The 27057-nt window shown below is 42.3% G+C and overlaps 1 protein-coding gene across 8 annotated transcripts in view; it reads left to right on the forward strand.

The window, feature by feature from the left end:
* Positions 1-27057, forward strand: part of PDZD2 (PDZ domain containing 2) — a 309850-nt gene that overhangs the window by 207534 nt on the left and 75259 nt on the right. For 6 of the 8 annotated variants that reach the window (XM_084882595.1, XM_084882596.1, XM_084882597.1 and 3 more), the window contains one exon: positions 24249-24750. In XM_084882595.1, coding sequence (XP_084738721.1) covers positions 24249-24750 — 502 coding nt within the window. Of the gene's footprint in view, positions 1-24248; positions 24751-27057 lie in introns of those variants that run through there. The other 2 variants (XM_084882601.1, XM_084882602.1) reach the window with 1 other exon arrangement.

A 27057-nucleotide genomic window follows, 5' to 3' on the forward strand; every position in this document is an offset into this window, starting at 1 on the left:
TTTTTCATGGCCACTTTCCAGCTGTGCTCCAGAGCCAGGAATGTTTTGGGTGAGCGGGTCGGTACATGTAAATCGCAGAATGTTTTTCTGTCTGCTCGAAGGCAAGGACTATCTTTCCTGCTGCTCTGAGGAGTGAAAGTACTTCAAGATTTGTCATTTTGAGAATGATTTCCAACCTTGTGCTCCAGACTAGATTAAGAAACAGACAGATTTTGATATTCGTAAAGAGTTTCTGCAGCTGTTCCAAAAGAAAGATATCCCTAGAATGGACAGCGCTTCACTTTTCTCCCCAGAAATGGCTCTGCTTAAGAATGAGGGAACTCAGTCCATGGTAATTAACCTAATGACATTAAACATCACATATGTCTCTCCAGAGTTGCTTAAAGAAAACATATGGACTTGGAGAGACAGGGTATAAATACAGTGAAATTTGAAAGAAAATATATGAGCTTAATTCTAATGAAAGAAATATGTGATTTAATGACATGACAGATATGGCTTGTGTTTACTAGAAGACTCTGAGATCAGACAAATTCTATGAAAATCCTAGGCTAGAATGGATGGGAAAAAGTTCATGACAGAGGCCATTCCTAAATTGGACCTTGATGCATAAGTAGGATCTGTGTAGGCAGAGAGAATGGGAAGAGCATTCCCAGAGGGTGAGAGTACACAGTAGAAGTATGGGGTTGTGACAGGGCTGTGTGGGTTCTGTAGGAGGTGCCATGTGAGATTGAAAAGACTTTAGCAATACAGACAAACTGTGCTACGTGGTTCAAGTCATTTTAATTTGCTTAGAAGCCCAAATGTCAGACTAAGATCTGCATTAGAGTTACCTGGAAAACTTTAGGGCTAAAATAAATAAGTAAATAAAATGCTAGCTTCATATCACCACCACTATCAACCCTAACTTAGTATTTCAGAATCTTGGAAGCACATAGGGTAGGGGTAAAAGTAGAATAGAGAACCTAATTTATTTATTTTTAAACACACACAGTTTTTCATATAAAACCAATATTGGGGACTGTGTAATTTTTAGTTTCATCCTCATGTTTGACATGAGGATAATGCAAAGTAGCTCTTAAAACCTCCATTTCCCAATATGTGTGATCCTAACAGGGTTTTGAAGTAGCAAACAACAGAATTCTGGCTCATTTAAGCAGAAAAAAATTTTTAGTGACATAGTATTGGGTAGCTCATCAGAGCCAATGGAAATGAGATCTGAGCTTGAGAGAGTGGACAAGAACCAAGGCCATGGCACAGAGTCTCCTTAGTACACTACCACTATTACTAGACTCCTGGGATGAGCCTTTATCTGCCCCTAAGTCTTCACATCACTTCTTCATGATCCAAAGAACCAGGCAAGAGCCTCCTATAGGCCAGATCTAAGGCACATGCCAGTGGGCTAGTACCTGGGAGTGGGGGCAGAGAATAAATGTCCCTTCTTCAGAACCTCCCATAGAATGGTGGCATCTTCCAAATCCAAAGGATGATCAGATGCTGGATAGCTACACAAACATCCATCTCCCCTTCTTCGCAGGCAAAGGAAGTGGAGTTTGTCCCCTCTTTCTCCACCATCTTTCTGTATGGCCGCATCTTTCTCTTTCCCTATTGATGGATGGAGTTTGGTATGGGAAGACAGGATGAGGGCTTGGTTTGCAAGGGTATTTTTTTATTAAATGATGATGATGATAAGTTTATTGAAGTATAATTTGCTTACACTCTTTAACATAATAAATTTTCTCCAATTTCAGAAGAAAGGATTAAAGGGAGTATACTTATAAGTACAAAATTGAAACATTATGCTAACATAAGAAATAAACCAAAGGAAGACCTTTCTAGCTGTACCAGTCTATAAATTTTGACAAACACAAGTCATGTGAGTTACCACCGTACTCAAGATGAAGAACCATTCCATCCCCCTTAAAAGTACTCTTTTGTAGTCAAACCCCCTTCTTATCTCCAGCTTCTGGCAATGGCTGATATGTTCTATTGCTTTGCCTTTTCCAGATAGCATATAAATGGAATCACATTGTGTGTAGCCATTTTAGTGTAACGTCTTTCACTCAGCATAATACATTTGAAAGTCTGTTATTACATCTATCAATAGTCCTTTCTTTTTAAAAACAATGTTTTTATTGATTTCAGATAGAAAGGGAGAGGGAGATAGAAACTTCTTTTTTAAAAATACTTTTATTGATTTCACAGAGGAAGGGAGAGGAAGAGAGAGCTAGAAACATCAGCGAGAGAGAATCATTGATAGGCTGCCTCCTGCACAGTGGGGATCGAGCATGCAACCCAGGTGTGTTCCCTACCTGGAATTGAACCATGACCTCCTGGTTCATGGGTCAATGTTCAACCACTGAGCTAAGCCAGCTGGGCCATTCCATTTCATTGCTGAGTAGTATGGATGTGGTTTTTCCATTTACTCCTTGAATGTGCTATTACATCTGATGTTATAGGCCTGTATAACATCTCTTGAAAGAGGTTTTTAGTCTATTGGACAGAGAAATTGATGCACTTGTGTATGATCTCTCCCCTTTAGTCATGCTCTGTTGATGCTTTTATATCTCATGAAGTCTGGGAAAAAATATGCAAAATAGAGTATTTGCACAGGAAATGTGTGTTTTCTTTCTTCTTTTTTTTGCCCGCGAGCATCAGCACTAGATTTTTGTCTATTTTGAATACAGGTCTTGTTTCTGTCTCTTATTGCATTTTGAAACAAGTTTAAACCTTTTTGTTTTTTGTTTATTTTTCTTTAAGGAAAAGTCTGATCAAGCATCTCTAAAGGAACTTTGTTACTGTCCTAATATTATGACTTCTCTATTGAATTGTAATTATTACATAAACTAGGATGCCAGGATTTTAAAATCTCTTTTAAAGTACTGTTTTCAGTTTAAAATTGGATTTGTTCCACTAAATGTCTATGATAATAATTTCATGATAGCTATGCCAAGAGATCTATAGTTATATCATAAACACTGCACTCCGAAATTCAGGTTGGAATGGAGGAGAGAGTGATTTGAAATAATTATGTGATAGGAATGTCTGAATTTGTAACCTCTGTACACCTTTGATTTATGATTTGGTAAGAAATAACTTTCAAATAAAACCTTCTTGAATTTCATAACCTCAGTTGATACTGTGGGGTGCTGATTACAGTGTTCAGATTTTCTCTCAAGTTTCAAAGCTGACCACTAGGGCTGGCTCGGTGAATTAGTTGCTTGCATTTTAATGGGGGCGATCTTAACTTACATCACAACCACAGTTCTTGTACTTAGCAAATGGGCTCTGCAGAGGGCTCTGCAGACAGTCCTTAAAGATAATAGATTCTGGTATCTCCCTGCTTTATAAATAAATGCAATTTCTATCAAAATCTGGAGAGGAGGGGAAGTATTTTGGGACCTTGAATAAATGAACTACAGTTTATCTAAAGTTGAGTAAATATAGCTAAGAGATTTGGGGGGAAAAATTAGAATGAGGAGCATTGTTTACCACCTTGCAAACTATGCTTTTAAGCTATAGTAATTCAAACAGTATGGCACAGGAATTGACAAGTAGAACAGTGGAACAGAGTAGAGAATCCCAAATAGGTCCATATATGTCATATATATGCCCATAGATGGGTGTATGAAAAGGAGACATTTCAAAACGAGGATAAACGACAGTCTGGTTAGTGAATTTTATCAAAATAGCTAAAACTTTTTAGAGAAGAATATAAACTTAGGTCCTGCCCTTAATACATAAGTACATTTCAGGTAGGATAAAGAGCTAAACATAAAACTGAAATCTGTGAATGTATTCAAAGAAAACAGGAGACTATTATCTAGGGTGGGGAAGTTCCCACACTGTGAATTCAGGAAGTCAGAAAAGAGAAAAAGAGATGGTAAACTTACAGATAGCAATAGACAAATAAGAGTTGAAAGTGTGTGAAGGAGTGATTTTCACATTTTATTCAATAGACTTCACCATACAAGCTTTCTGTAAGAATGTAATCGCTAATTGCATAGTTTTCTCTATATGGTTAACATAGCATGTGGGCCATGGCCGACACACATATAAATTATAGTAGCTATTATTGCTTTTAAACCCTTTCCTCACAGTAATTCACATTGGGGCTTCATGTCTAAATGTGTGTGTATGTGTGTTTTTAATTTTCTTATGTTTTGAAAATTAGGATTCCATTCTGTTGTTAAATGCATAGTGACTGTTGGCTAGAAATACGTTACACTCTGGGGTGGGACATGGGGGAGGCAGGAACAAGAAGGACTGTGAACTCACTTTAAGGTGCACACGGTCTTGTTGATTGGCATGGCGTACACATGAAAACCACTAGGGGTTATCTAATTACCAAGTGCCAAGTCGGGTGTGATCAGTCTGTGGCCAGATTCTGGAGGATGCCCAAGAACTGTGTCCTGTGGAACTTAAGAGAGGACCTGCCTCTTCGATGGGTGGGGGTAGAAGTCGGGGGGGTGGGGGGTGTAGTGGAAGGGATCCAGATGGTCCCTGAAGCTTCTTCAACTCCATTCTTAAATTTTATCCATTGTACACTGGAGCCAGTCACATCTTCCTTCCCCACCTCTCAAGTTTGCAGTGGTCATGTAGTGATCACACTTCTATGAATAGTGACTCTCATGAGATATGAAGACATATACCGAAGTAAGATAGTGTTAATAATAGTAACAGAGCACTAAACTGTCCTGTCTGATGTTAACCCTGCAGTCCTGAGGGCCTGTATCCCTCCACAGATTCACTTTCCCAAACACTGCTCTCTTGACCTTTCCCCCACTTTCCCCCCAAACAAGGCTGTAAATCCTTACACAATGTTTGGGTAGCAAATAGGGAAAATAGCCCTATTAGATGAAGGCACCCATTAGAAATGTGGGCATGTCTTAGGGAAGGTATGAATGGTGGCTCCTCCCTTCACAAGAATTTTTGGGTGAGGTCTGAGCAATGCAAATGACTTGTCTTTCTTTTTTTTTTATTTACTTATTTGTAATTATAATTCACATACAGTACTATATTAGTTTTAGATGTACAACACAGTGATTCAATATTTGTATACCTAAGGCACACAATAAATCTAGTAACCATCTGTCACCGTACATAGTTATTACGATGTTATTAACTCTGTTCCCTATGCTGGGCATGACTTCCCCGTGACTTGTTTTATAACTGGAAGTTTGAACTTCTTAATCCCCTTCGCCTTTTCGACCCTTTTCTCCCACCCCCTTTCCCTCCTGCAACCATCAATTTGTTCTCTGTATGAGTTTCTGTTTCATTTTGTTTGTCCACTGCCCACCTGTCTGGAAGTCTTTTATCCTATTGGGTGACACGTCTGTCCGTATGGGCTGGCAGGATGGCTGTCCATCTCCAGAGCTGTGGGAAGAGGAAGGAGCTATTGCCAAGTTAGAACGTGAGCCCCGATAACTGTCAGATGGTAGGAGCGAGTACTAAGAGGAAAACTGAGTTTGTTCCAAAGTTTAGGGTCCTTTAGAAACCTGTGTGAAACATGGATAACACATGTTGACATCTTTATTGGGTTTGTTTGCTTTTTAAAAAACCTCTGAAGTGTGTTCAGTGAGGAGAGCGGCTGACATGGCTGTTGGCTCCGGCCCAGGGGAAAATAACCAACCAGTGGTTCCAGCTCTGTGAAGCTCTCTGTACCACCAGATCCCACCTGCAGGCAGGAGGTTGCTCATCACAGGCCTCTGAGTTTCCAACAGCTGGCAAAGGTGTTCCTGGTTCATGGAACTCCTTTGCTGCTGTTAAAGGTGGTCATGGAGTCAACTTCAAATGTGTGGCTGAAAATCAGAAAATAAAATAATTGCTAAACATTTCCCCTCCAAAATGGTTTAAGAATCTCAAGCAGGTCTGAACAATAGGAAAACACTTGATGTTCTCTTGACTCCTTGAGCAATTCTAGCCACACAGTAGGCCTGCCCATTGTGTGGCCCTAAAATCACCTTCCCTGCCTGGGGATGTCTTTGTTTGCTGCGCCTTTAGTGAGTCACAGAAGACAGAAGCATGGGGACATGGGTGACTCCCATTAATGAGGAACGTGACAGTGGTGGTTCCTCTCAAGATGTTATTCACCAGATCTAAGCCCACTCATCTAATCAAGCCCTACATAGCAGCTGTGTCTTGTTCTAGCCAGTGTAGCTGCTATTTATGTGAGCAAAGACTACCCAGTCACCCCAGCAATGTATTGTTTGAGAAGTTATTAAAAGTCTCATCTTGTCATCCAGATTCCAAACATCGTACTGTTAAAAACACAACACGACATTTTATATATTTCAAATGCAAAAATTCTTAACATCCAGGAATTAAAACGGCAGGGCTTTGTTTGTTTGTTTTCTATTCTTAACTCCAAAGGCATCACGAGGTAATTTTTCTCTGTATTTTAAAATGCATATTTTAAATATTTTTGAATTGTGTATGAATCCGTACATCATCTTTATTCTAATGGATTACTCTGAAGTAAATGGGACTGTGTGCATCACTTGTAAAGCTGGGAAATTCATCTTGATAGTTTTAAAGATTGTATTAAAAGAGATTTTTTTTAAATACTTTGAAAGCATATCAACATAATATATTTATTTAAAAACCACTTGGCTATGTAATCATGCAAAATATCATTAAATTATTTTCAGCAGATCTTGGATATTTTATAAGATTGAATCTTATTGTGAAAGAGTCTAAAAGCCTTGGAAGAGCTAAAGGGAAGGAAGGTGGCTGTATTCATTTCCTAGGGCTGCCCTAACACAGCAGCACAGATTCTATGGCTTAAAAAGGGATGGCGAACCTTTTTTCTGCCAGGGGCCATTTGGATATTTATAAAATCATTTACAGGCCATACAAAATTATAAACTTAAAAATTAGTCTGCTATATTTGGTTAAACATTAATTAACTCACCCCTAATGCCTTGGCAGGGCCAGACCAAATGATTTCATAGGCCTTATACCACCCATGACCTACGTGCCCCACTCCTGTCTTAAAACAACAGAAATGTGTTTTCTCATGCTTCTGGAGGCTGGTAGTCCTAAATCAAGTTGCAGATAGAGTTGATTCCTTCTGAGGGAGAAGGTTTTCTCTCAGCTTGTTGTGGGTGATGCAGAGTTTCTATTCTTGTAAAGCTCCACTCCTGTCTCTACCGTCATCTACACATCACCTCCTCTGGGCCTCTCTGTTTTTTTCTGTCTCTTATAGGGATATTTTAATTGGATTTAGGATTCACCCTAATCCAGTTGATCTCATCTTAATCCTTAACCTATTACATCTGCAAAGACCTTATTTCCCAAATAAGTTGCATTCTGAGGTTTTAGGTAGACATAAATTTTAGGGGGATACTCACTGTTTAGCCCAGAGACTTTCCTTGTCAAACTCCTAGCCTTTTTGATGGGTACTTGGATTGTTTCCGTAGCTTGGCTTTTGTAAATAAAGCAGCATTGAACACAGCGGTGCATATATTCATTCTTTCAAATTAGTGTTTTGGGTTTCTTTGGATATATACCCAGTAGTGGAATGGCTGGGTCATAAAGTAGTTCCATTTTTAATTTTTTGAGTATCTCCCTTACTGCTTTCCACAGTTTCAACACGAATCTGCATGCCCACCACAGTGCATGAGGGTTAGGCCAGTTCCCCTTTTATAAGCTTCTGAAGTAATATACACCTCTGTTGAAACATTTCTTATATAATTTAATATCATTTTTAAAAATCTATATTACATATTTTTCTTTTTATGTATTAGTATATTTATTATTTTATTAAATACCCAATCCCTAGTAAATTTAATCATTTTATGTATTAATATTTTTATTATATAAAATTTTATTTCAATAATATGATTTATATAATTAATTATGTGGTTGACATTGATTTTTAAAATTAATTTCAGATTGAGTGTGAAACCTATGAGTGCAGGGACCAACTGCCTTCTTTACCACTTGTTGGTACTGAGTCCAATGCCTACACTCTGTTTTTTTGTGTGTGTGGTTTTTAAAAAATATTTTTATTGATTTCAGAGAGGAAGGGAGAGGGAGAGAGAGACAGAAACATCAATGATGAGAGAGAATCATTGATGGCTGCCTCCTGCATGCCCCCTACTGGGGATTGAGCCTATAACCTAGACATATGCTCTTGGTGGGAATCAAACCTGGGACCCTTCAGTCCAAGGGCCAACACTCTATCAACTGAGTCAAACCAGCTAGGGCATGCACTTTATTTTTGAACCTATTTCTTTATATTATCTCCTCAAATTTCAGAGAAAATTGTTCTTTGGCACGAGACTGACTTCCTTCTTGATCTGCTATTGAATTTCACTGAAACCTCCCCTTTCTGGGGAAGGGTGCCCGGGCTGTTGAGTGCTGTCTCTCTTCAGCCCCCACATCTGTCCATGGAAGCTGCTGAGGGGTCGTGGTTGGGCTCAGTGGTGTCTGAGGGACATCTATGTGTTCTCTGATATCCGAGGTAGGGCATTAAAATACAGCTTCAATAATGATCCTGTTGGGATTAAGAAAAGAATAAAATCTGACAATTCACTTTTCTTATTTATTCTTCTTCCCAGTTACTTTCTACCCTTCTGTCCTTCACCTCTGCACCCCTCCCTTCCTCCTCTTTAGACGAAATCTGTAGACTCTGAGCTGCAACTTCAGCCATTTGAAACGGTCCAAATAAGAGGCCACTTTGGACTTAGTCACGTATTTGTTTATATATTTTTAAGATGTTTTGAATGAAACTGGACCTGGTTTGCTTTGTGCCTGATCATTTAAATCTGGCTCTTTAAGAAACAGCAGTATTGAAACTCTCCACAGATCTGCTTCCTCATAGTTAACTTTTTCTCCTTACCTGGTATCTGGGATCCTCTCCTTTTGCTCAGAGTACAGGGAGGGGGCCCTTTTGAGAGCATTGGTGGCAATAATACGTAAATCTTTTGAGGAAGTTAGACCAGGAAGGTAAATAAATAAATTTCACCTTGATGCTCTCAGCAGGCCATAAGGAGCTCCTTTTAAAAGACTGCGGTAAGTCTCCTTAGGAGGAAGTCACTGAAGAGAACTCAGGATGCAAAGTGTTAGTTTAAGAGCAACAAAAATCCCTAGTAACAGGGTGTTGCTGTGCTCTTGACAACATATGTTCTGCCTCTTCCCTGAAGCCCTTATGCAGCCTTTCAGTATCTGGAGAATCAGATGCCCAACCCCTGACCCAGGACTGCTGCTGTCACCATAGAGCTCCAGCCAGGGTAAAATGGTGCAGTTTGCAGCCCAGCTCAGGGAGCTAAGATGTCCCTGCATCTGTGAGAAATACTGGAGCAGTGCCACCGTGGAAAACACATGTGCTCTCCCCTAGAGGTTTGAGGAGGCCCTTGGGTCCATGCTTTTGTTTCTCCCCACTTCCAGATCCTTCCAGAACACACTCTTCCTGATCTGCAGTTCAAGAAAGACCTTTTGGGGTGTTTGTTTTTCCAGGCAGCTCATGGCTCTGGTTTTGTTTTTGGATGTTTTCCGTTTGCTCCAAGTAGGAGAGTTCCAAGTCTAGTGTGTGCTGTCTGCCAGCTATTTCCTGTTGAGAACTCCTGAAAGGAAGTGAGTTCCTGATATTCTAAAACATGCTTGCGACCCCAGTGCCCACACCTGCTGGCAAAAGCAGAGGAGCCGACCACTCATGCCAGAAGGGTTTTCCCCTAGAGTTGAAATTGTGTGTCTGCAGAGACTCTCTCTGGACATTTAAAAAACATCATTATGTTGACCATCTCATGGCACTGTAATATACTGGAACATTTACTGTTAAAACAACCAGGCTTTGGAAACTCCTGCCTCAGAAAAGTGGAAGAGGCCCTTGTTAAGGAAATAGCTGAACCAAAAGGGAGGGTTGCCATCCAGATATTTGGATAAAAGCAGGAAAGGTAGGTCAGGGAGAAGTGGATGCTGGCAGAGGCACACTCTCTCTCCTCGCACACACGTGCATCTGATTTATTCATGGCAGTTGCTTATATCAGTGTGAGCAGCGCACATATTTTACAGAACATTCAGGGGTCAGCCCGTGTCACAGCTTGGTGGGATGGGCAGCCTCCCAGACTCCACCCTGAGTTCTGGGGCAATTCCAGGATCCCTGGGACCATCCGGAGTTCAGGGCAGGCCAGAAAGCTTGTGATTGCTCTGGGAGCAGGGAGTCCGACCCTGGCCGGATGGGCATGGAGGTGAAACAGGAGGCCATTGCTGATCTGGGTTTTGAAAGACATCTGTCTCATTTCTCTGGCAGACAGTAAGGCCTGTCGTTGGCCAGAGTCTGTGATGATCAACTACACTAATCCTAACCCTCCACACACACACATGCACACACACACACTGTGCTGGTTGTCCACAGTAGCCTGATTCCCAGCATGTGCTTGCTCTCTCTCCCTTCTCTCCCCCCTCTCTCTCCTCTCTCTTCTCTCTCTTTCTCTCTCTCCTGATCATCTATACTAGCCTGATCCTCCAATACATGGGCACACACACACACACACACTGCGCCATACTTCTCAGCCCAATGCCTTACGTCCACAAGACCCTCAAAGGGGCCATACAGGCCAGGCTGTGTCTAAGGCACATTTGCCCCACCTCTCCAGGTCTTTGGTTTTCGAATCAGTTTCTGACTCTCTGCCTGAACTTGCTTTTTCCAGAGATTTCTTTTTCCCACCTTAACTGTGACTCTCTTTGACCTGTTCTGACCACAGACTCGGCTTTGACCACTCTATTCCATAAGTTTGCCTTCCCAGGATTCCATCCAGGACAATAGCTGGCCTATGATTACCCAGCAAATTTCCAAAGGGTTGAAAGGAACGATAGTTTATTGGCAATTACCATGTGCCAGACAGGAAACTAGCCAGCAAACCAGCCTGCTTAGTTCATTATCCCATTTAATCCTCCCCAACCCCATGAGTACATGAGGCTAAGAGATTAGTCTAAAGTTGTGTCCTGCCCAAGGGGCCCCAGAGGCAATGCTGACATCTGAACCAAGAGTAATCTCACTTCAGTATCATGATATCCAAGTATGTTTGGAGAATTTTGGTGAAGCTGTTTAGGTATTGAGTTGAGAGGGTCCCAGTCTGAGCCCTTGGCTATTGGTTTTTCCTGCTATCAGACAACAGACTCAGAGGAACGCCTGTGAACATCATTCATCCAACTTGACTTCACAAGAATGCTCTGCCAACTGCTGCTATGCCTAGTGAAACTGAGTCCTAGTCATTTCTGACAGGCCTTTTTTGGCTACTGTTATTTCCCACCATCTCCTTTTGGGAAATATTTTGTTATTCTCATTATATTGTCCTCTCTCACCTGAGGTCCTCCAGGAAGCAGATCTGCGTTAGAGCTAAGAGTGCAGAGCGTCTGGTGGGATAACACCTGTAAAAGGAAAAGGGGGAAGCAGGACCAGGCAGGGGGTGCTGACACACGGTGCTGCTGACCTGATAAAGTGGGGCAGCCCAACAGGGAGCTCTGGGTAAAGCTTGCCCATAGGAGGCGTCCTACCCTGGGTGGGATGGCCAGCCTAGTCTCCCCATCTTGTTCGCCATTGGCCAGGGATCATTCCAGAAGAGCACAACCTTAACTTGAAAGTTCTGATGAAGCTCACAACTGGAGGCCATGGGCTTACTAACTCATCACCATTGGACACCAGGTCCTTACTTGAAGGGGCATCTACATGATAATTAAGCCCCAGGGGTTTGGCTGCTTCTCCTTTATTCTGATTTGTGTTGGCCCATCGCCACCAGGCAGCACATTATATTCTAAAAGAATCCACAGAAACAATGGGTAGCCTATCACATCTTACTTGTAGCCAGAAGGTGTGCAGACTGACACAGAAGGAGAGGCTGTTCATTGTGGAGGGAGAGGTGTCTGGTGCACAGCTCTGCCTGAGAAGTGCTGGTTGGGAGTTGGGGCACCCTGTGGGCTGTGATGAGGGAGGAGAGAGAGCACCCGAGGGGAAAGGCCAACCTTGGAGGGAACATCTTCTGTTAGCCATTTTGTTTGGTTTTGGCTGGGCTGGGGGCCAGGTTGGTGCCTTGGTCCTCTGATTCTAGGGACTCTGAGCAAGCATTGCCTCTGCTTTTCCAGAGTTGAGGGCTGTCTCAAGCTCATAGCTGAGATGGATGGGGCAGTTGGCCACTTCCACCCACACCCTGAGAAACCACCTCACCCCTCCCAAACACTTACCTATGTTCTATGCCTGTCTGAAATACCTCCTGTTTTCCCCAAAGCCCGTTTTTTTTAATGGGTGTGGGGCATATTTTAGGTGTTAACACACCACTAAAGTGGTGTTAATGTGGGGAGAGGCCTCTTGGCCTGAGAGAAGTTGCAGCCTTTCTGGATCCAAACCTGGTCATAATAAACAACAATGGGGTGGGACTTGACCACAGTGAGTCCCAGGGTCATTGCCAGGGTTGTTTACAAGCAGGTGAAAATTTCAATCCCAGCTCCACCCATAGGAGCTCCTTCCTCTTCCCACACCACTGGAGATGCAAATGTTCCAGACCCCTGACCAAGGCAAGTTAATCTCTCTAAGCCTTAGTTGCCACATTTCTGAAAGATGGATCATAATGTCCACATTTTATGGGCTTGATTTAGATTCAAATGAGATGATGTGTGTGCACCATTAACTCTGTCCACAGCATGTAGTTACAACTTAATCAATATTGGTACCTGTCCCCCTTGTCTGTACTAGCTCATGTTAGTTTTTGGAGCTTCTAATATACACACACCATTAAAAGCAAGCTTTGCATTTCTATATCAACATTTATGCTTATGCATTCAATAATTTACAGTTTCTTTAATGCTTCACTTGAAGTTATTTTTAAAATCCCAGGAGATAAAGGCAAATAAATGCCTCAGCGTTTTTCTCCTCTGAACATAACTAAACCAGAGGTCACAAAGATACTCGATGATGTCACAGCCACAACTGGTCAACAGACACATGAAAAGTGCACTGATTATAAGCCAAGATATAAAGTGCGTTGTATCCACATCTGTAAGGGCTTGGCTCATCTGTTTTCCTAGGCTAGAGTTCTGTTGATCTGGCTTTCTTGTAATTGAAGTTCTCCAAACCAATGGGAACCATAGAGCATCAGGCAGATGAGTGAACACAGGAAAAACATCCCGCAGATCCAGCTTCCTAGGGAGCGCTCCTTTGCTTGGAGAGGAAGGTTGCACAACTTCGAAATGAACCTTGACAGATTATGAGAGCTGTTCAGCCAACCATGCCTGCCAGAGAGCCTTTGAGAAGAAAGGAAAAGGAAAATCGGATGTAAAAAAACTCTCAGTACACTGTACAGAAGAGACTCAGGAGAAAAGCGGTGTGAAACATTAGCCAGAACACAATGATGGAGGTAGTCATTTTGCAATTGCTTAAGTATCTTTTCTCTGCCGACTTCAAAACAGTGAAAGAAATACAGAAAAGAAACCCACTGTTTTGATGGAAGCTGTTTTGACATAAGTGAAACCAGGCTTGGCACGAGGTGGGGGCGTGCTGTGGCCAGGCCAATGGGACAGACCGGGAAGGATTGAAATGAGCTGGGGAAATTGCTTCAAGATGGAGCTGGATCCGCTTGAAAGGGGAGGGAACTGGAGGGTACAGACATTTCATCGATGTTTGAATTAGTGTGAGAGTAGCATCCTGTGCGTTCTGGGGGACACAGACCCTCCGGAGTCTGTCTCCCTTCTTTACAGTCACCTCTTGGGATAGGGAAGGAGGTGGCCATCTTTTGAATAGTGCAGTGTGAGGGCTTGAGGATTGCTTGGTGGTTGTGAGCTCTCAGGTTTGGCTGGTTTGGGGGAAATGGGAGCAGGAAGGGAGAGTGTATGTTACTCCCATAGCTTCTAGTGGAGAAACCAGGGGTGTGGCAGGGGCCATGTGGAACTCAGTCCCTGAGTCTGAGACTTTTTTTTTTTTTTTTTTTTTTTTTTTTTTTTTACTGATTTCAGAGAGGAAGGGAGATAAGGAGATGGAAAGAGAGAGAAATATCAATGATGAGAATCTTTGATTGGCTGCTTCCTGCATGCCTCCTACTAGGGATCGAGTCTGCAACTTAGTCATGTGCCCTTGACTGGAATCGAACCCAGGACCCTGTAGTCCACAGGCTGATGCTCTATCCACTGAGCCAAATGGCTAGGGCAATCTGAGACATTTTGACACATTTTTCAGGGCATGGTGGCCCTGAGGTTAGAAACCAAATTGAGCATAATCTCTGGGATGTGGTCTGCCGTCAGTTATACTTGAGCATTGATAGTAGCCTCTTCCACAGGGAGGACAAGGGCAGCACCATTTGTGGGAAAGCGCAGGCATTGCCTTGGGAAATGTACCTGGCAGGACTGGACAGCAGGATATCAAGCAAGGGTGGTGGGCTGACCTGGGCTTTTTGTTCCTCTGGCCTGGCCTTTTTTTTAGCCTCAGAGGCAAGTCTTAGCAAAGAGCTCTGTGATATGAAGTCATTGTCTTTGGCTGGACAGGGTACAGGACATAGAGGAGAAATGGAGCTTCATTAGCATCAATCCATGTAAAGAGCAGAATTTGGGTCCAACAGACCCCAGTATTCTGTTTTAGACAGAAACAGCATGAATAAAATAAAAAAATTAAATGCAGTCAATATGAATGCACAGTGACTTGAATATATTAGCATATATAGTACATATTACATTATACTATGACATTATCTTGGTATTTGGAACCGTTGCCTGGTTGATGTTAATGAGGAAAGATTTCCTTTTGAAGCCATTAGTTTACAATGATGTGGGACCAGTGGGAAGACTCAAGACCAACTGGGAAAGAATGCCTAGTGAGGTCACATAAGGAAATTTGGAGGTAGATGAGCTACCTGGGTATCCATAGCCTCAGCTAAAAGGGATTGGATATTTGCTGGAATAATGTGAGGGGGAGGATGGATGAGGTGCTAGCGGGATCATGAGGGTAATCTCAGGATAATTGGATGTGATCTGAGCAAAATGAGAAAGATATCAAAGAGCATGAAGATTTTGTAGGGGGTAAATGACATAGAGGATGCAGAAGTCGTTAAAGTCTGGTCAGTAAGGACCAACCAAGAAGAAGTTGCTTTTAAGAAGCAACAGAGTTCGTTATAGACTTGTATGCTTAAATCTATATAATTTATTAACCAATGTCACCTCAATAAATTTCATAAAAGTTTTTCTTAAAAAGCAAGACAGGAAAGACTACATGTTGTATGTTTCCATTTATATGAAATGTCCAGAAGAGTCAGATCTTTAGAGACAGAAGGTGGTGGCTGGAATGGGAAAGGGCATTGACTGTAAAATGGACTCAAGGGGGTCTTATTGGATGACAAAAATATTCCCAAACTGACTTATGGCAATGGTTGCACTACTTGATAAATTTCCTAAAATTCATTAAATTATCTATTTGAAATAGGTGAATAATATGATAGGTAAAATAGGCCTCAACCAAGTTGTTTTTAAAGAGCCTTTGTAAGTAGAAGGGATCTTCTCATTGCCCAGTCATTTTTTGTGGTACTTACTATGTGCCGGCCCCTGTGCTAGTGTGTGGGGGTGCACACAGAGAAATCTTGGCAAATGGCATCACTAGGCCATTTTCAAAGAAAGCAAATGGCTACTAAGAACTTTGACCTCACTAGTCATTACTGACTTACAAACTATGATGTGAGGTCGCTTTTGACTGTCAGATTGGCCAAGCTTCAAAAGGATGATAATATTCAGGAACAAATGGTTTTCAAGACACAACTGCTGGGATTCTAAACTATTGCCCCTGACTTAGAGGGAAAACTGGAATATATAGGAAACACTGGAATGTGCTTTGGACTCAGCAAGAACTTCGGGTGCTGAAAGTTCACCTAAAGGAATTTATCCTCAGGAGGCGTTAGATACCATGAGTGTTCTGACATCTCTCATATTTCTGTCTCTAGACCAGTCCCCTGCTCCAGAATCCAGATTCAGATCTCGAGTTGCCCACCCAACAACCACACAAGCATCTCAGACTTAACACATCCAGAACTTAACTCCAGAATAGGCCTCCACATTCAAAATCAAAGAGCAGAACCCCCAAAGGCTTCTCTGCCAGCCTACATTGATGGGACCCCTTCCTTCCAGTTGTGGAAGCCAAACACCTAGACACCGTCCTTGATCTCTCCCTTTCTCTCACACCCTGAGTGTGATCCAAAAGCAAAAGTTGTCGACTAGACCAGTGTTTCCCAACCTTCTCTCATGATGAGAATCACCTGGTGGAGTTGTTAAAACACAGATTCCTGAATCCCAACTAAGAAGTGCTAAACTAGAATTTTTGAGAACATATAGGTAAAATTGCATACCTAACTTAGTGCTCTGTATATAAAATCTGTCTTAGAGCACTAGTTAAGTATGCAATTTTACCTATATGTTCCCCAAAATTCTAGTTTAGCACTTCTTAGTTGGGATTCAGGAATCTGTGTTTTAACAACTCCACCAGGTGATTCTCATCATGAGAGAAGGTTGGGAAACACTGGACTAGACCTTCAGAGCAGATCACAATCTGGGCCATTTCTTACCATCTCCATGCTGTTCCACCTCAGCTGTGTGTCCCTAGAATTTCTGAACATGATGGCCTCTCTGTTCTCCCTCCACCTACTTTTGCCCAGTTCTCAAACCAGAAGCATAGGGATTGTTTCAAAACATACTGTCTGTCACATGACTCCTCTGCTCAAAACTCAACAGCTTCCATTTTGCACAAAAGTCTTGAAGAAACATCTAACGGGACCTTGCAATGAATTGGTCTCTGTTACCTCTGCTATCTTCCTCCCCTCCTCGCTTCACTCTCCTGCAGCCACAAAGGCCTCCTTGATTTTCCTCAGACACACCAGGCACAGACCCGCTTCCAATGGACCACTTTTGCACTGGCTTTGCCTCTGTCTGGAACGTTCCTCCAGGCGGCTGCCCGGCCAACTCTTTCATCTTCAAGTGCCTGCTCCAGGCACTCCTGGGCTGCTGCCTTTGCCACAGTGTTTCAGATTCCGCCTGACTCTTCCAGCTTCTGGCATGCTCAGTCCTCTCACTCCTGTTCAAGGTCCTCTGTTTTCGACAGCACGGCTCGCCTTCTGATGCACTGTAGAGTCGGATGCTTATGTTAGCAGGTCTGCTGTGGACTGTCTGTCTCCCATGCTAGATGGCAAGCTCCCCAGGGATAGGAGCCATTTTGCTCACTGCTACATCCCAAGTGTTTGGCATGTAGTAGGTATTCAGTAATGGTTTGTTGAATGAATCAGTGAACGAATGGATTGTCTAAGGACCAAGTAGTAATTGTATAAACAAAAAAATAGCATTATGTCATGAGAACAAAAGTGAAACTAGTTCCCAGGTACAGTCTTATGCTCATCATTTCCCTGGGGAGGTGAGATTGACTCATTCATGTACCGAGGAATCAGACTTGACCAGCTCTCCCTTCTGTCCCCTGGGAAAACGTGACCATCGCTGGGATGAGTTAGCAAATCCGTGTTCTAACTAGATTCTGTATGAGTTTTAACTAGATTCTGTATGCACTGCAGGTGATCTCATATTGTTATTAAAAACCCTGCTTCTCTCACGGCAATTTAATAAAGAAGTGCAATCATTCCCAAGTAGGAGCTTAACGTTCTCTTCCAAGGGCCAGGAGCTCCACAGTGTGTTTTACAAGGTCAGTTTTCATTGTTGATAAGTTGTTTCTGCATAATTTAGCTTCCGAATTCCTGCTTCCAAAAGGCATGCCGGTGTTTTTAGAAAAGCTTTTATTGATTGATGCAGGAATGAGGTGCATGAAAACCTTTGAGGAAAAGTGAAAGTTCTTGTGCACTTACTGCTCCAGGATATTCTGTTTCCTTCCTGTGAAGCTGTCCTGGAGTTGAATGTGCACAGTGCATCCTATAGTGGCGATTCTCTGGGATGAGAGCTGTGGATCCAAACCAATCTTGTTAGTTTGAGAGGTGAGCTTTTGAGATAAGAATGAAAATCAGTGACACCTCATTGCATGGAAAGCAAAATAATTTTTTCATTGGTCATACGATTTAGCTTATTCTTATCCATTGGTTTTCTGCAGTGTTTCTTCTCTCTCCTCCCCGCCCCCCCACCTCCCCCACACACACCTCCATTCATTTATATCCAGAAGCTCTTAGCAGGAAACAGAGAGAGAGCTCTGCTACAGCACAAAACAGAAAGTGCAGCCTATGGCTGCAGGAGATGGAATCTGAGCAGGGACGGGTCAGAGAGGTGTATGCTTAGTTCCGATAGACACAAATGTAGCTGCTGCCTGCAAGGCCAACACACTAAATTCAATCAGTGTTTGTGGAATCGAGGGGTAGTGCACCCACTGTCTTTCTTACTCCTCCTCACATCATTCTTCTGTTTAAAGATTTGTTTTCAGTATTAGTTTGATTTAGGGTGCATAGTGATGTTTATCTAAAAGTGACTAGTGCCAAGAACGCTTTATCATTGAGCTCCTTTTATAAGTTTGATTTTGAAGAACAAGACCAATTACCATATAAACCAGTTCTATGTATTGTCTTGCTATCTATGTCAAAACTATGTTTTACTCTACCAGCCTGGCACCAGTGTGTGTCATAGTTTGGTCATCCAGAAGGTCATCCGGGTGGTCATTCTGCTGTTCAGAATGTTGCATATTATGCTTTTATTATTCTAGTCTAGGGGCCAGATGCACGAAAGTTAGTGCAAGAGTAGGCCTTTCTTCCCCAGGCTGCCTGCACTGGCTTCCCTCTGGCACCCAGGACCCGGGCGGCTTTCCTCCAGCCCCCACTTCGTCCAGAAGGACGTCCCGAATGATGTTCGGTCTTAGCATATTACCTTTTTATTATTATAGGTAGGTCGAATACATAGTTACTCCTACTCTTCACTTTCAACTTGTGTTCCCCCATCTCAATTTTATGATAAAAAAAATACACATTTTATAATAAAGAAAACATACTGATTTATTTATATTCTTTACTCTGGACTCCAGATAAAGGAGAGAAGGAAAGAGTTGCTGAACCCCAGCCATTCATAGTGAATAGAGGAGGTGAGAAGTGGTAAAAATTGGCTTCATCAGTAGTCCTCCCCCAAGGAGCAATTGGAACACTGTTCTAGTTTATTTCTACTCTAAGCATTGACTGATCCAGTTTCAAAGCCTCTCAGTTGCCTGAGCCCATCTTCCTCCATCTGATGAGGGCTGACTTTCTCCCTCACTGCTCTAGGAAAGGAGTACATTGACTGATTTTCAGAAAAGGCCTTATAAGCACCAAAGATATCATTCACTCTTATCAGCACCACTTTCAGCATCTTCCAAAGACAGTTTGGCTCTTACTAAGGAGGGTTGTGGAATCTGGGAGAAGTATGCCCCAGATTCATCGTAGCTGGGAGGCCACACCTGAGAGAGACTGCCCTGGGGGGACGTGGTTACTAAATGACTCCAGGAAATAATGATCATCATCTTCCCATCCTCTCTTATAGAGCTGTCCATACTTGCCTTCCTCTGTTTCCCAGCCAAGTCTTCACTGGGAAAGTAATCTGTATGTATTTAACACTTCCTCTCAAACCATTGTTCTCTGGGAACCAACAGATTCACACACAACCTCAGACAGCCCTCTGGATTAATTTGGTTTAGCAGGTTTTCAGAGGACCACAAACAGCTTTTCAGCCTCCCACTACTTCTTAGGCAAGAAAAATTGATCTCTGTTTGTCCTGTGTTTTAGACCAGGTGCTGTGAGCAGCTGGTTCCATTTCATAAAGCTCAGGCTTTGTCATAATTGTTGTCTATAAACATCTTCTTGTAGTCATAGTGTTTATCCTCCTGCTGTCCCCTGGGAACCTGGCATAGTCAGATGAATGTCTGCTTTGGTGAAAAGTCCGAGTTCAGAATTCCTTCATGTGTTCTCTGAATTATGCCATGTTTTCATGGCACTGTAGTACAGGCCAGTGCCCGCTGGTGGTACCAGGTTACTCTCAATTACACATGGAGAGATACTCGTGGTTCAGCTTGGCAGCACCCCTTTGTGGGTTCACACTGTGTGCCAGGCTTCAGGAATTGATGGCTGAGTGCCCAAAATGATTTTCAAAGGCACCTGGAGATTGCTCCTTCCGAGGGCTTTGGCCAAATCGTCCAGGATATCAAACTTTTATAGCTCCCTAAAACCCTCTTTTGATGGAATCGGGGCATGGATAAATAATGCGTGTCTTTGGCCTTCCAATACCTCCCTCTCTTGTCTCCTACCTCTTCATTTTCATGTTCTTCCAACTCCAGACTTCAGCTTTTCCAAGCACCAATCTCATCTGCCAATCACTGAACAGCCCACACTCCAGAATTATGACAGGGCTTCAAGAAACGGAGGAGGTACTCAAAACATTATTTGTATAAAGCACTTTTTTAGGAGAAGGGAGAAGGAAGGGATCTGTTCCGAAAGATGCCTACAAAGGTGGAGTGAAATGAAGAACCACACATATTCCAGAGGCAGGGTTCTAAGCTAGAAATCGGAACCTCATTTCTGGATATGTTCCTACCACTGAGCCATACTGGCCTGAGCGAGACTTTTTCTAAATCATGAGATTACATTCCATTCCTTCTTTCTCAAAGGTTGACTTTGAAGTTTACAGATTCTAATAGTGGCTAAGAATCATCCTGAAAAGGGGATGTGGAAGTATGAATTAGCCAGGAAGGTGCTGGAAATGTTAGGAAATAGGCAATGTGGGGCATTGCATTTAAGGTGATTCTCAAACAATTGTAAGAAAATTACTCTCTACCTAAAAGTCTTCCTGACCAACTTGCTAGAGTGTCCATAATTCATTCACTACACTTTGTCTTTGGGGTGACCTTAGAAAATTCTGCATCCAGGAAGAAATAAAACAACCTGTCATACAGTTCCCTGAAGGTGTCAGGGTCTTATTTATTGCTAGGAAGCCAGGAGAGGACAGGGAGGTGGTGCTGAACTAAAGATCAACTCCTCTTGCTTTGTACCATTGCCGAGTGTAGACTCTGCAGAAGGAATAAAATACTCTCAGTCATGGAACCATCCAAGGTTCGTAGAGCTTTCCTGAGAGTAGAGATGGGAAAGATGCTTTTGAGTCAATGGACCAGCCTTTTTGGTGCTGAAAAGAAGGTCCTTGTGTACAACCCACCAAGTTGCTCAGCATTTTGGTACAAAAGGTAGAGTCCCAAAAAAGAATTTTAAAGGAATTGACACCCACCCACCCCACCCCCGCCCAAGTGAAATCTCTCTGTTTGTTGGTAAATGTCCAAGAGGCCTAGACAACTCAGATGTAAGAAGAACATTTCTGTTTTTCCAAGGTGATGTTTTGTCCTTGGCATTGTACGGGATTGTTGGGAGGCTTGCTTCTTTAACCCCCAGAACTCTTCCTGGGACAGTAGCATCCACAGTTGTGAGAACGTGAAAGTAACTTAGATGACCCATTGTAGCACCTCATTTTATAATTGAGGGGACTGCAGCGCCTGGGAAGGTAGCAATGGAAGAAGCAGAATTGCACAGCAAACATAGCATGGGCTTGGGGATCAGACAGGCCTGGGTCTCCCACTTCACAGCATGGGAACTTGGGCAAGTGAATCAATATTTCTGAGCCTCAGGTTCTTCTGTAAACAGTTCTTAGGGCTTACCCACGGTACTCAAAAGTGGACTCAAAACTTGACCAATATTGTTTCTTTTGCTATTGTTTTCTTAATTGAAACATAATTTAAATAACATAAAATTTGCCATTTTAAAGGAGCTATATCTAATTCCACTGTATTTTAAGAGGGTATATCTAATTCACCATTACCTAGTTCGAGAACATTCCCATCATCTCCCCCCCCCAAAAAAAACAAAACAAAACAAAACAAACAAACAAAAAAAACAACCCTGTGCCTATTAGCAGTCAGTCCCAGTTTTCCCCTTCCTCTAATTTCTGGAAACCACTAATCTACTTTTCATCTTAATGAATTTGCCTATTCTGAACATGGGCAATTAGTGGAACCACATAGGTGGTCTGGCATCTTTCACTTAGCATGTTTCCAAGCTTCACCTAAGTTGTAGCATATACTTCTTACTTTTTATCACCAAATAATATTCCATTATGTGGATCCACATTTTGTGTATATATTCCCCAGTTGATAAAAATTGGGGGAAATTACTGTTGTTTTACACGGTTGGGCGAAAGGCAGAACTTTGGGCATCTAATGCTCATCCTGGTCCTGTTTTTACTACTACACAACACCTGTTTTTCCATAACATCTGAGTGTCTGCATTGTATTCATAATAGTGGTTTGCTCAAAGAAACCCTTACAACCTGGCCAACCACTGTTAGGATTTTATACTTTTATAAGAATTTTTCTATTGTAAGAAAAGAGACCACAACATTTCAAGGAAATAAAAATCTAAACACTGTAGAAAATTTATGCTGAAAACCAGGTTTCATTTTCATTACTATACTCCAGTAGATTGGTCTTTATACCTCTTCCTCCCACAGTATTTCCCAGAACAATCTGAGTCTTGTATATCTTTTATCTACCTGGGTTTTATGTGTAAGTTCATTTCCATGGTTTATAGCCCAGGACAGTGGTCGGCAAACTGTGACTTGCGAGCCACATGCTCCTCTTTGGCCCCTTGAGTGTGGCTCTTCCACAAAATACCATGGCCTGGGCGAGTCTGTTTAGAAGAAGTGGCATTAGAAGTTTAAGTTTAAAAAATTTGGCTCTCAAAAGAAATTTTATCGTTGTACTATTGATATCTGGCTCTGTTGACTAATGAGTTTGCCGACCACTGGCCTGGGATCAAAGAGAGTTTTTATTAGCTTTGGTTGATGTGTAAAGGCCCTTCTGTTTTGTTCACTTTACTCCATGGCAAATTCAGAATTATGCTTTTCGTCAGTTAGTCACTGTCATTGCATTAGGTATGGGGAATATATGCCTCTGGCCCAGAATTTTGCAATTTAAACATAGTTGGTCATCTCCCCTTCCCATGCAAAAACTGCTCAGCTCGCAGGGTTGGTTTCAGGCCTAGAGGGCGTTTAGCTAGGCTGGTATACTCAGGAAAGTTCTGTTCTTCCCTGATTGAAGATGAAGGCCTTTCCTTGGTGGGCGCATGAAGGCCAGCAGCAGGTCTGACTTGTTAAGGACGTGGCTGTTGACATTGTTTGCTTGAGAACTGGTGATGTGTAGAATGTGGCAAGGTTCCAGTGGCAAAGGCATGTCCCTGGGTTCATCTGGGGTTCATGCTTCCTTATCTTGGATGGCACGGGTGGAGGGTCCAGCCCAGCCTGATTTCCTGACTTTGAGCAAGTATTTTCTTTGCTGAAGCTTTAATGACTTGGTGTGATCACCTCTAATTACTCATCCGCCTGATGTTCTGTTTTCTTGTTATCCTTTAAGAAATGGAGTACTAGTGTGTGTCGGGCTTCATGTGCATCGTCTCATTTCTATTATTTCCTGCTTCTCTGTGTTTGGCAGCCCTGAAATACATGAAAAGAACAACTGAGCTGGCCCTTCTTTTCTTCAAGCTAAGGCTTTCTCTTTCCTCCCACTGTTTCTGGTTCACACTGTTTGGCACAGCCTTTTTGTCCTGGTCACTGGGTCTGTGCTTTCCACTTTGTCAGTGTTCCTTTTCATGCGATGCCCAGACTGGGAGCGATGGCCCACGTATGCTGTGGACAATCCAGAGCAGAACGTTACCGAGAAACGAGCTTGACATCCCTTTAATGCGGGACACACATGCCAGTGCTTACTGCCAGTTGCATCTCAATACCAGCCAACACCACTCCACCCCCCACCTTCTTTTTCCTTTAACTGCTGGGAGGCAGAGGTTCCTGTTGTTGTGCAGTTGATTTTTTTGATCGTAAGAGCAGAGCTTTTACATTTCCCCCAATCTATTTTACCCTGGGAGCTTGCAGTGTTACTACATCGGAACCGTATGAGTGGGCAGCGAGGATAATTCCGATACAAGAAGTTGCTGAGTGGGGGATTTCTCTTTAATTTAATGGTGTGTTAGGATTGGCTCTGTTAATAGGAGCATCCTTCTCTGATTACCTATCCTAGGGTACTTTCATTAGGAAGTTCTAGTTCACTTGGTTTTTCTGCTTTGTTTTGGAGTCTTTTTTAGCATCCACGATTATATAGATCAAAAGGATGAAACGAGTGTTAAGTCTCAATCTGCTTTATCGCATGGGTCCTGTGCGGGGGCACTGAGCGTGCCCACTGCTGCATTGTGGAGAGACCGCTTGGAGGCTCCTAACCACTCCTTTGTCTGTGTTTGCTGCAGTTACCTGGCTGAGCAGTGCTGGAATGGCGGCTTCCTCTACCTGATCATGCTGCGCCGCTTCAAGCACAAGGTCCATTCTCCTTACAATGGCAACAGTGGCAACAGCCCGGAGCCAGGAGAGACACCGACCTTGGAGCTGGGTGACCGAAGCGTGAAAAAGGGGAAGAGAACAAGGAAGTTTGGAGTCATTTCCAGGCCTTCTACCCACAAGGCCACTGAAGAATCCAAGAGCGGCACTGGGTGTGAGCTGGATAATGGCCATGTCTCTGAGCTGAACAATGGCCCAGACCCAGAACTTGGAAATGGCCATGCCTTTGAGCTAGAAAATGGCCCAGACTCTCTCAAGGAAGTGGCTGCATCCCATCTAGACGGGTCAGAAGTGGACAGAGGGACGGAGCCTAGAGTTCCAAAGACAGAGACTCCTCTGTCCACAAGCAATGATAAATGCCACTTCTCAAAATCAGGGAAGACAGACTTCCAATCAAGCGACTGCCTGGCGAAGGTAAGGTTTGGTTGGATTGCAGAACCTGAATTGTAAAAGTAATGTGTTTGTTTGTTTTTTTAGTTTTTTTAGAAGTTGCTCTTTTTAAAGCTTAGAAAATATGTCTCAGGTGAACTTGCATCTCTAAGCCAACCCACTTATTAAGATAAATGATCAGAGGACATAGCAATAACAACCAAAAAGTCCAAGTCATTTCATCCCACTTAAGTAGAGAGTGAGTCGAGTGATCCTAAGTGGAAAATGCAAGCCTTCTGTGGAATAATTTGAGTCATATGAGGCCCAGATGAAGTACTTGAACTGCATCATTATTTATCACTGCTGTCACCAGGAGAATTGCCACTGCGAGGCCAAAAATTCCTGGTGGCAGTTGATAGCATAAATATCCAAGCCTCGATATTACACAGGAAGGATGTCCAGCATGCAGGGAAGCATCTCCTTTTATTTTTAACACTTCAAAACCAGTGACATTTTCATGGGATTATGTTATTACACTGCTGAAATTCCAGCGAAGTTTAGGAACTTCGTAAACATCTCTGATACTATGATATCCAGCTGTGATAGTCAGGGCTGGTCTTACTACCTAAAGGTAAAGCAGATGTGGTATATTCTGAAACACATCTGAGGCATGCTTCTAGCCTCAAATGGTCTCCCCTGTTTCATCCAGCTTTCTCTCGTTAATTTCCATTTCTGTAGGCTAAGCATGCTCTTTCCAAGAATCCTCTTGGCAGATACTCCTATGAATTTTTTTTTTTTCAATGTTTTTATTGATTTTAGAGAGGAAGGGAGAGAAAGATAGAAACATCAATGATGATAGAGAATCATTGATCGGCTGCCTCCTGTACACTCCCTTCTGGTGATTGAGCCTGCAACCCAGGCATGTGCCCTTGACTGGAATCAAACCTGGGACCCTGCATTTTCAAACTTCTAGTAGAATTTAGGATGGATTCCCTTTGTTCAAAACTTAGTCTGAGGGGAAATGGTGAACAACATAGACTAATGAACAAGAACAGACCCAGAGATAAGGAGCCATGGGTCAGACTGTTGGACCTCAAAGGCAGGGTGGGGATAAAAGAGAGAGATCAACCAAAGGACTTATGTACATACATATGAGCCTAACCAGTGGTTGAGGACAATAGGGGGGTGGGGGCATGAGTGTGTGTGGGGGATTGGAATGGGGGGTTGAGGATAAATATGTGATACCTTAATCAATAAAGAAATTAAAATAAAAAATAAAAAAACTACAAAAAAATAATAATCATCATACTAAAATAAAAATAAAAATAAAAACTTAGTCTGGCCAAAACAAAGGAAATGAGCCATTAGCAGTTAAAGTGTGTATACACGTTTTTGGAACAATCTGTGTATTCCTTGTCAATGTATACTATATCTTGATAGGATCTCCCCCCGATGATTAGGTTGTAAATATTGTAGAAAGCCTGAGATGAAAAAAATAAGTTAGAGAGTATTGACATCTTTAATCATTTTGAAGGTTTAAGGTAGCTAAAATTTAAGGTTGACTCTCACATACAAGAACAGGCTTTCATTTGTTGTAGGATAAGAGAAAATAATTTGAAATGCTCTTAAAAGAAAGAAAAACACCAAACTTTTAAGAAAGTACCATCATCTACTCATCTTTTAAAAATATATATATTTCGTCAGACCGGTTTCGCTCAATGGATAGAGCGTCGGCCTGTGGACTGAAAGGTCCCGGGTTCGATTCCGGTCAAGGGCATGTACCTTGGTTGCGGGCAAATCCCCAGTAGGGGGTGTGCAAGAGGCAGCTGATCGATGACTCTCTCTCATCGATGTTTCTAACTATCTCTCTCCTTTCCTCTCTGTACAAAATCAATAAAATATATTTAAAAAAAAAAAAAAAAAAAAAAATATATATATATATATATATATATATATATATATATATATATTTTGTTGATTTCAGAGAGAGGAAGGGAAAGGGAGAGGTAGAAACATCAATGATGATGAACAGGAATCATCGATCGGCTGCTTCCCAAACTGGGTGCCAAGCCTGCAAACCAGGCATGTGCCCTCACCTTGAATTAAACCGTGACCTTTTGGTTTATAAGTCAACACTCAACCACTGAGCCACTCTAGTCGGGCCTCTGCTCATCTTAATTAAAGGCAAATAACATAAAATTGAACTTCTACATTAGACTACCTGAAGACTACAACTATCAGAGTACCTACCTGACTTTTGCACTCAAGATCATATATCCAAGAAAATATAAAGAAAATGGCGGGGGAAAAAACAAACTTGACCTATTGCCTTTGGGTTTTTTTGTTTGTTTT

The sequence above is a fragment of the Pipistrellus hanaki genome (assembly GCF_964339955.1).
Source record: "Pipistrellus hanaki genome assembly, chromosome: 4".
Classification (NCBI taxonomy): Eukaryota; Metazoa; Chordata; class Mammalia; order Chiroptera; family Vespertilionidae; genus Pipistrellus; species Pipistrellus hanaki.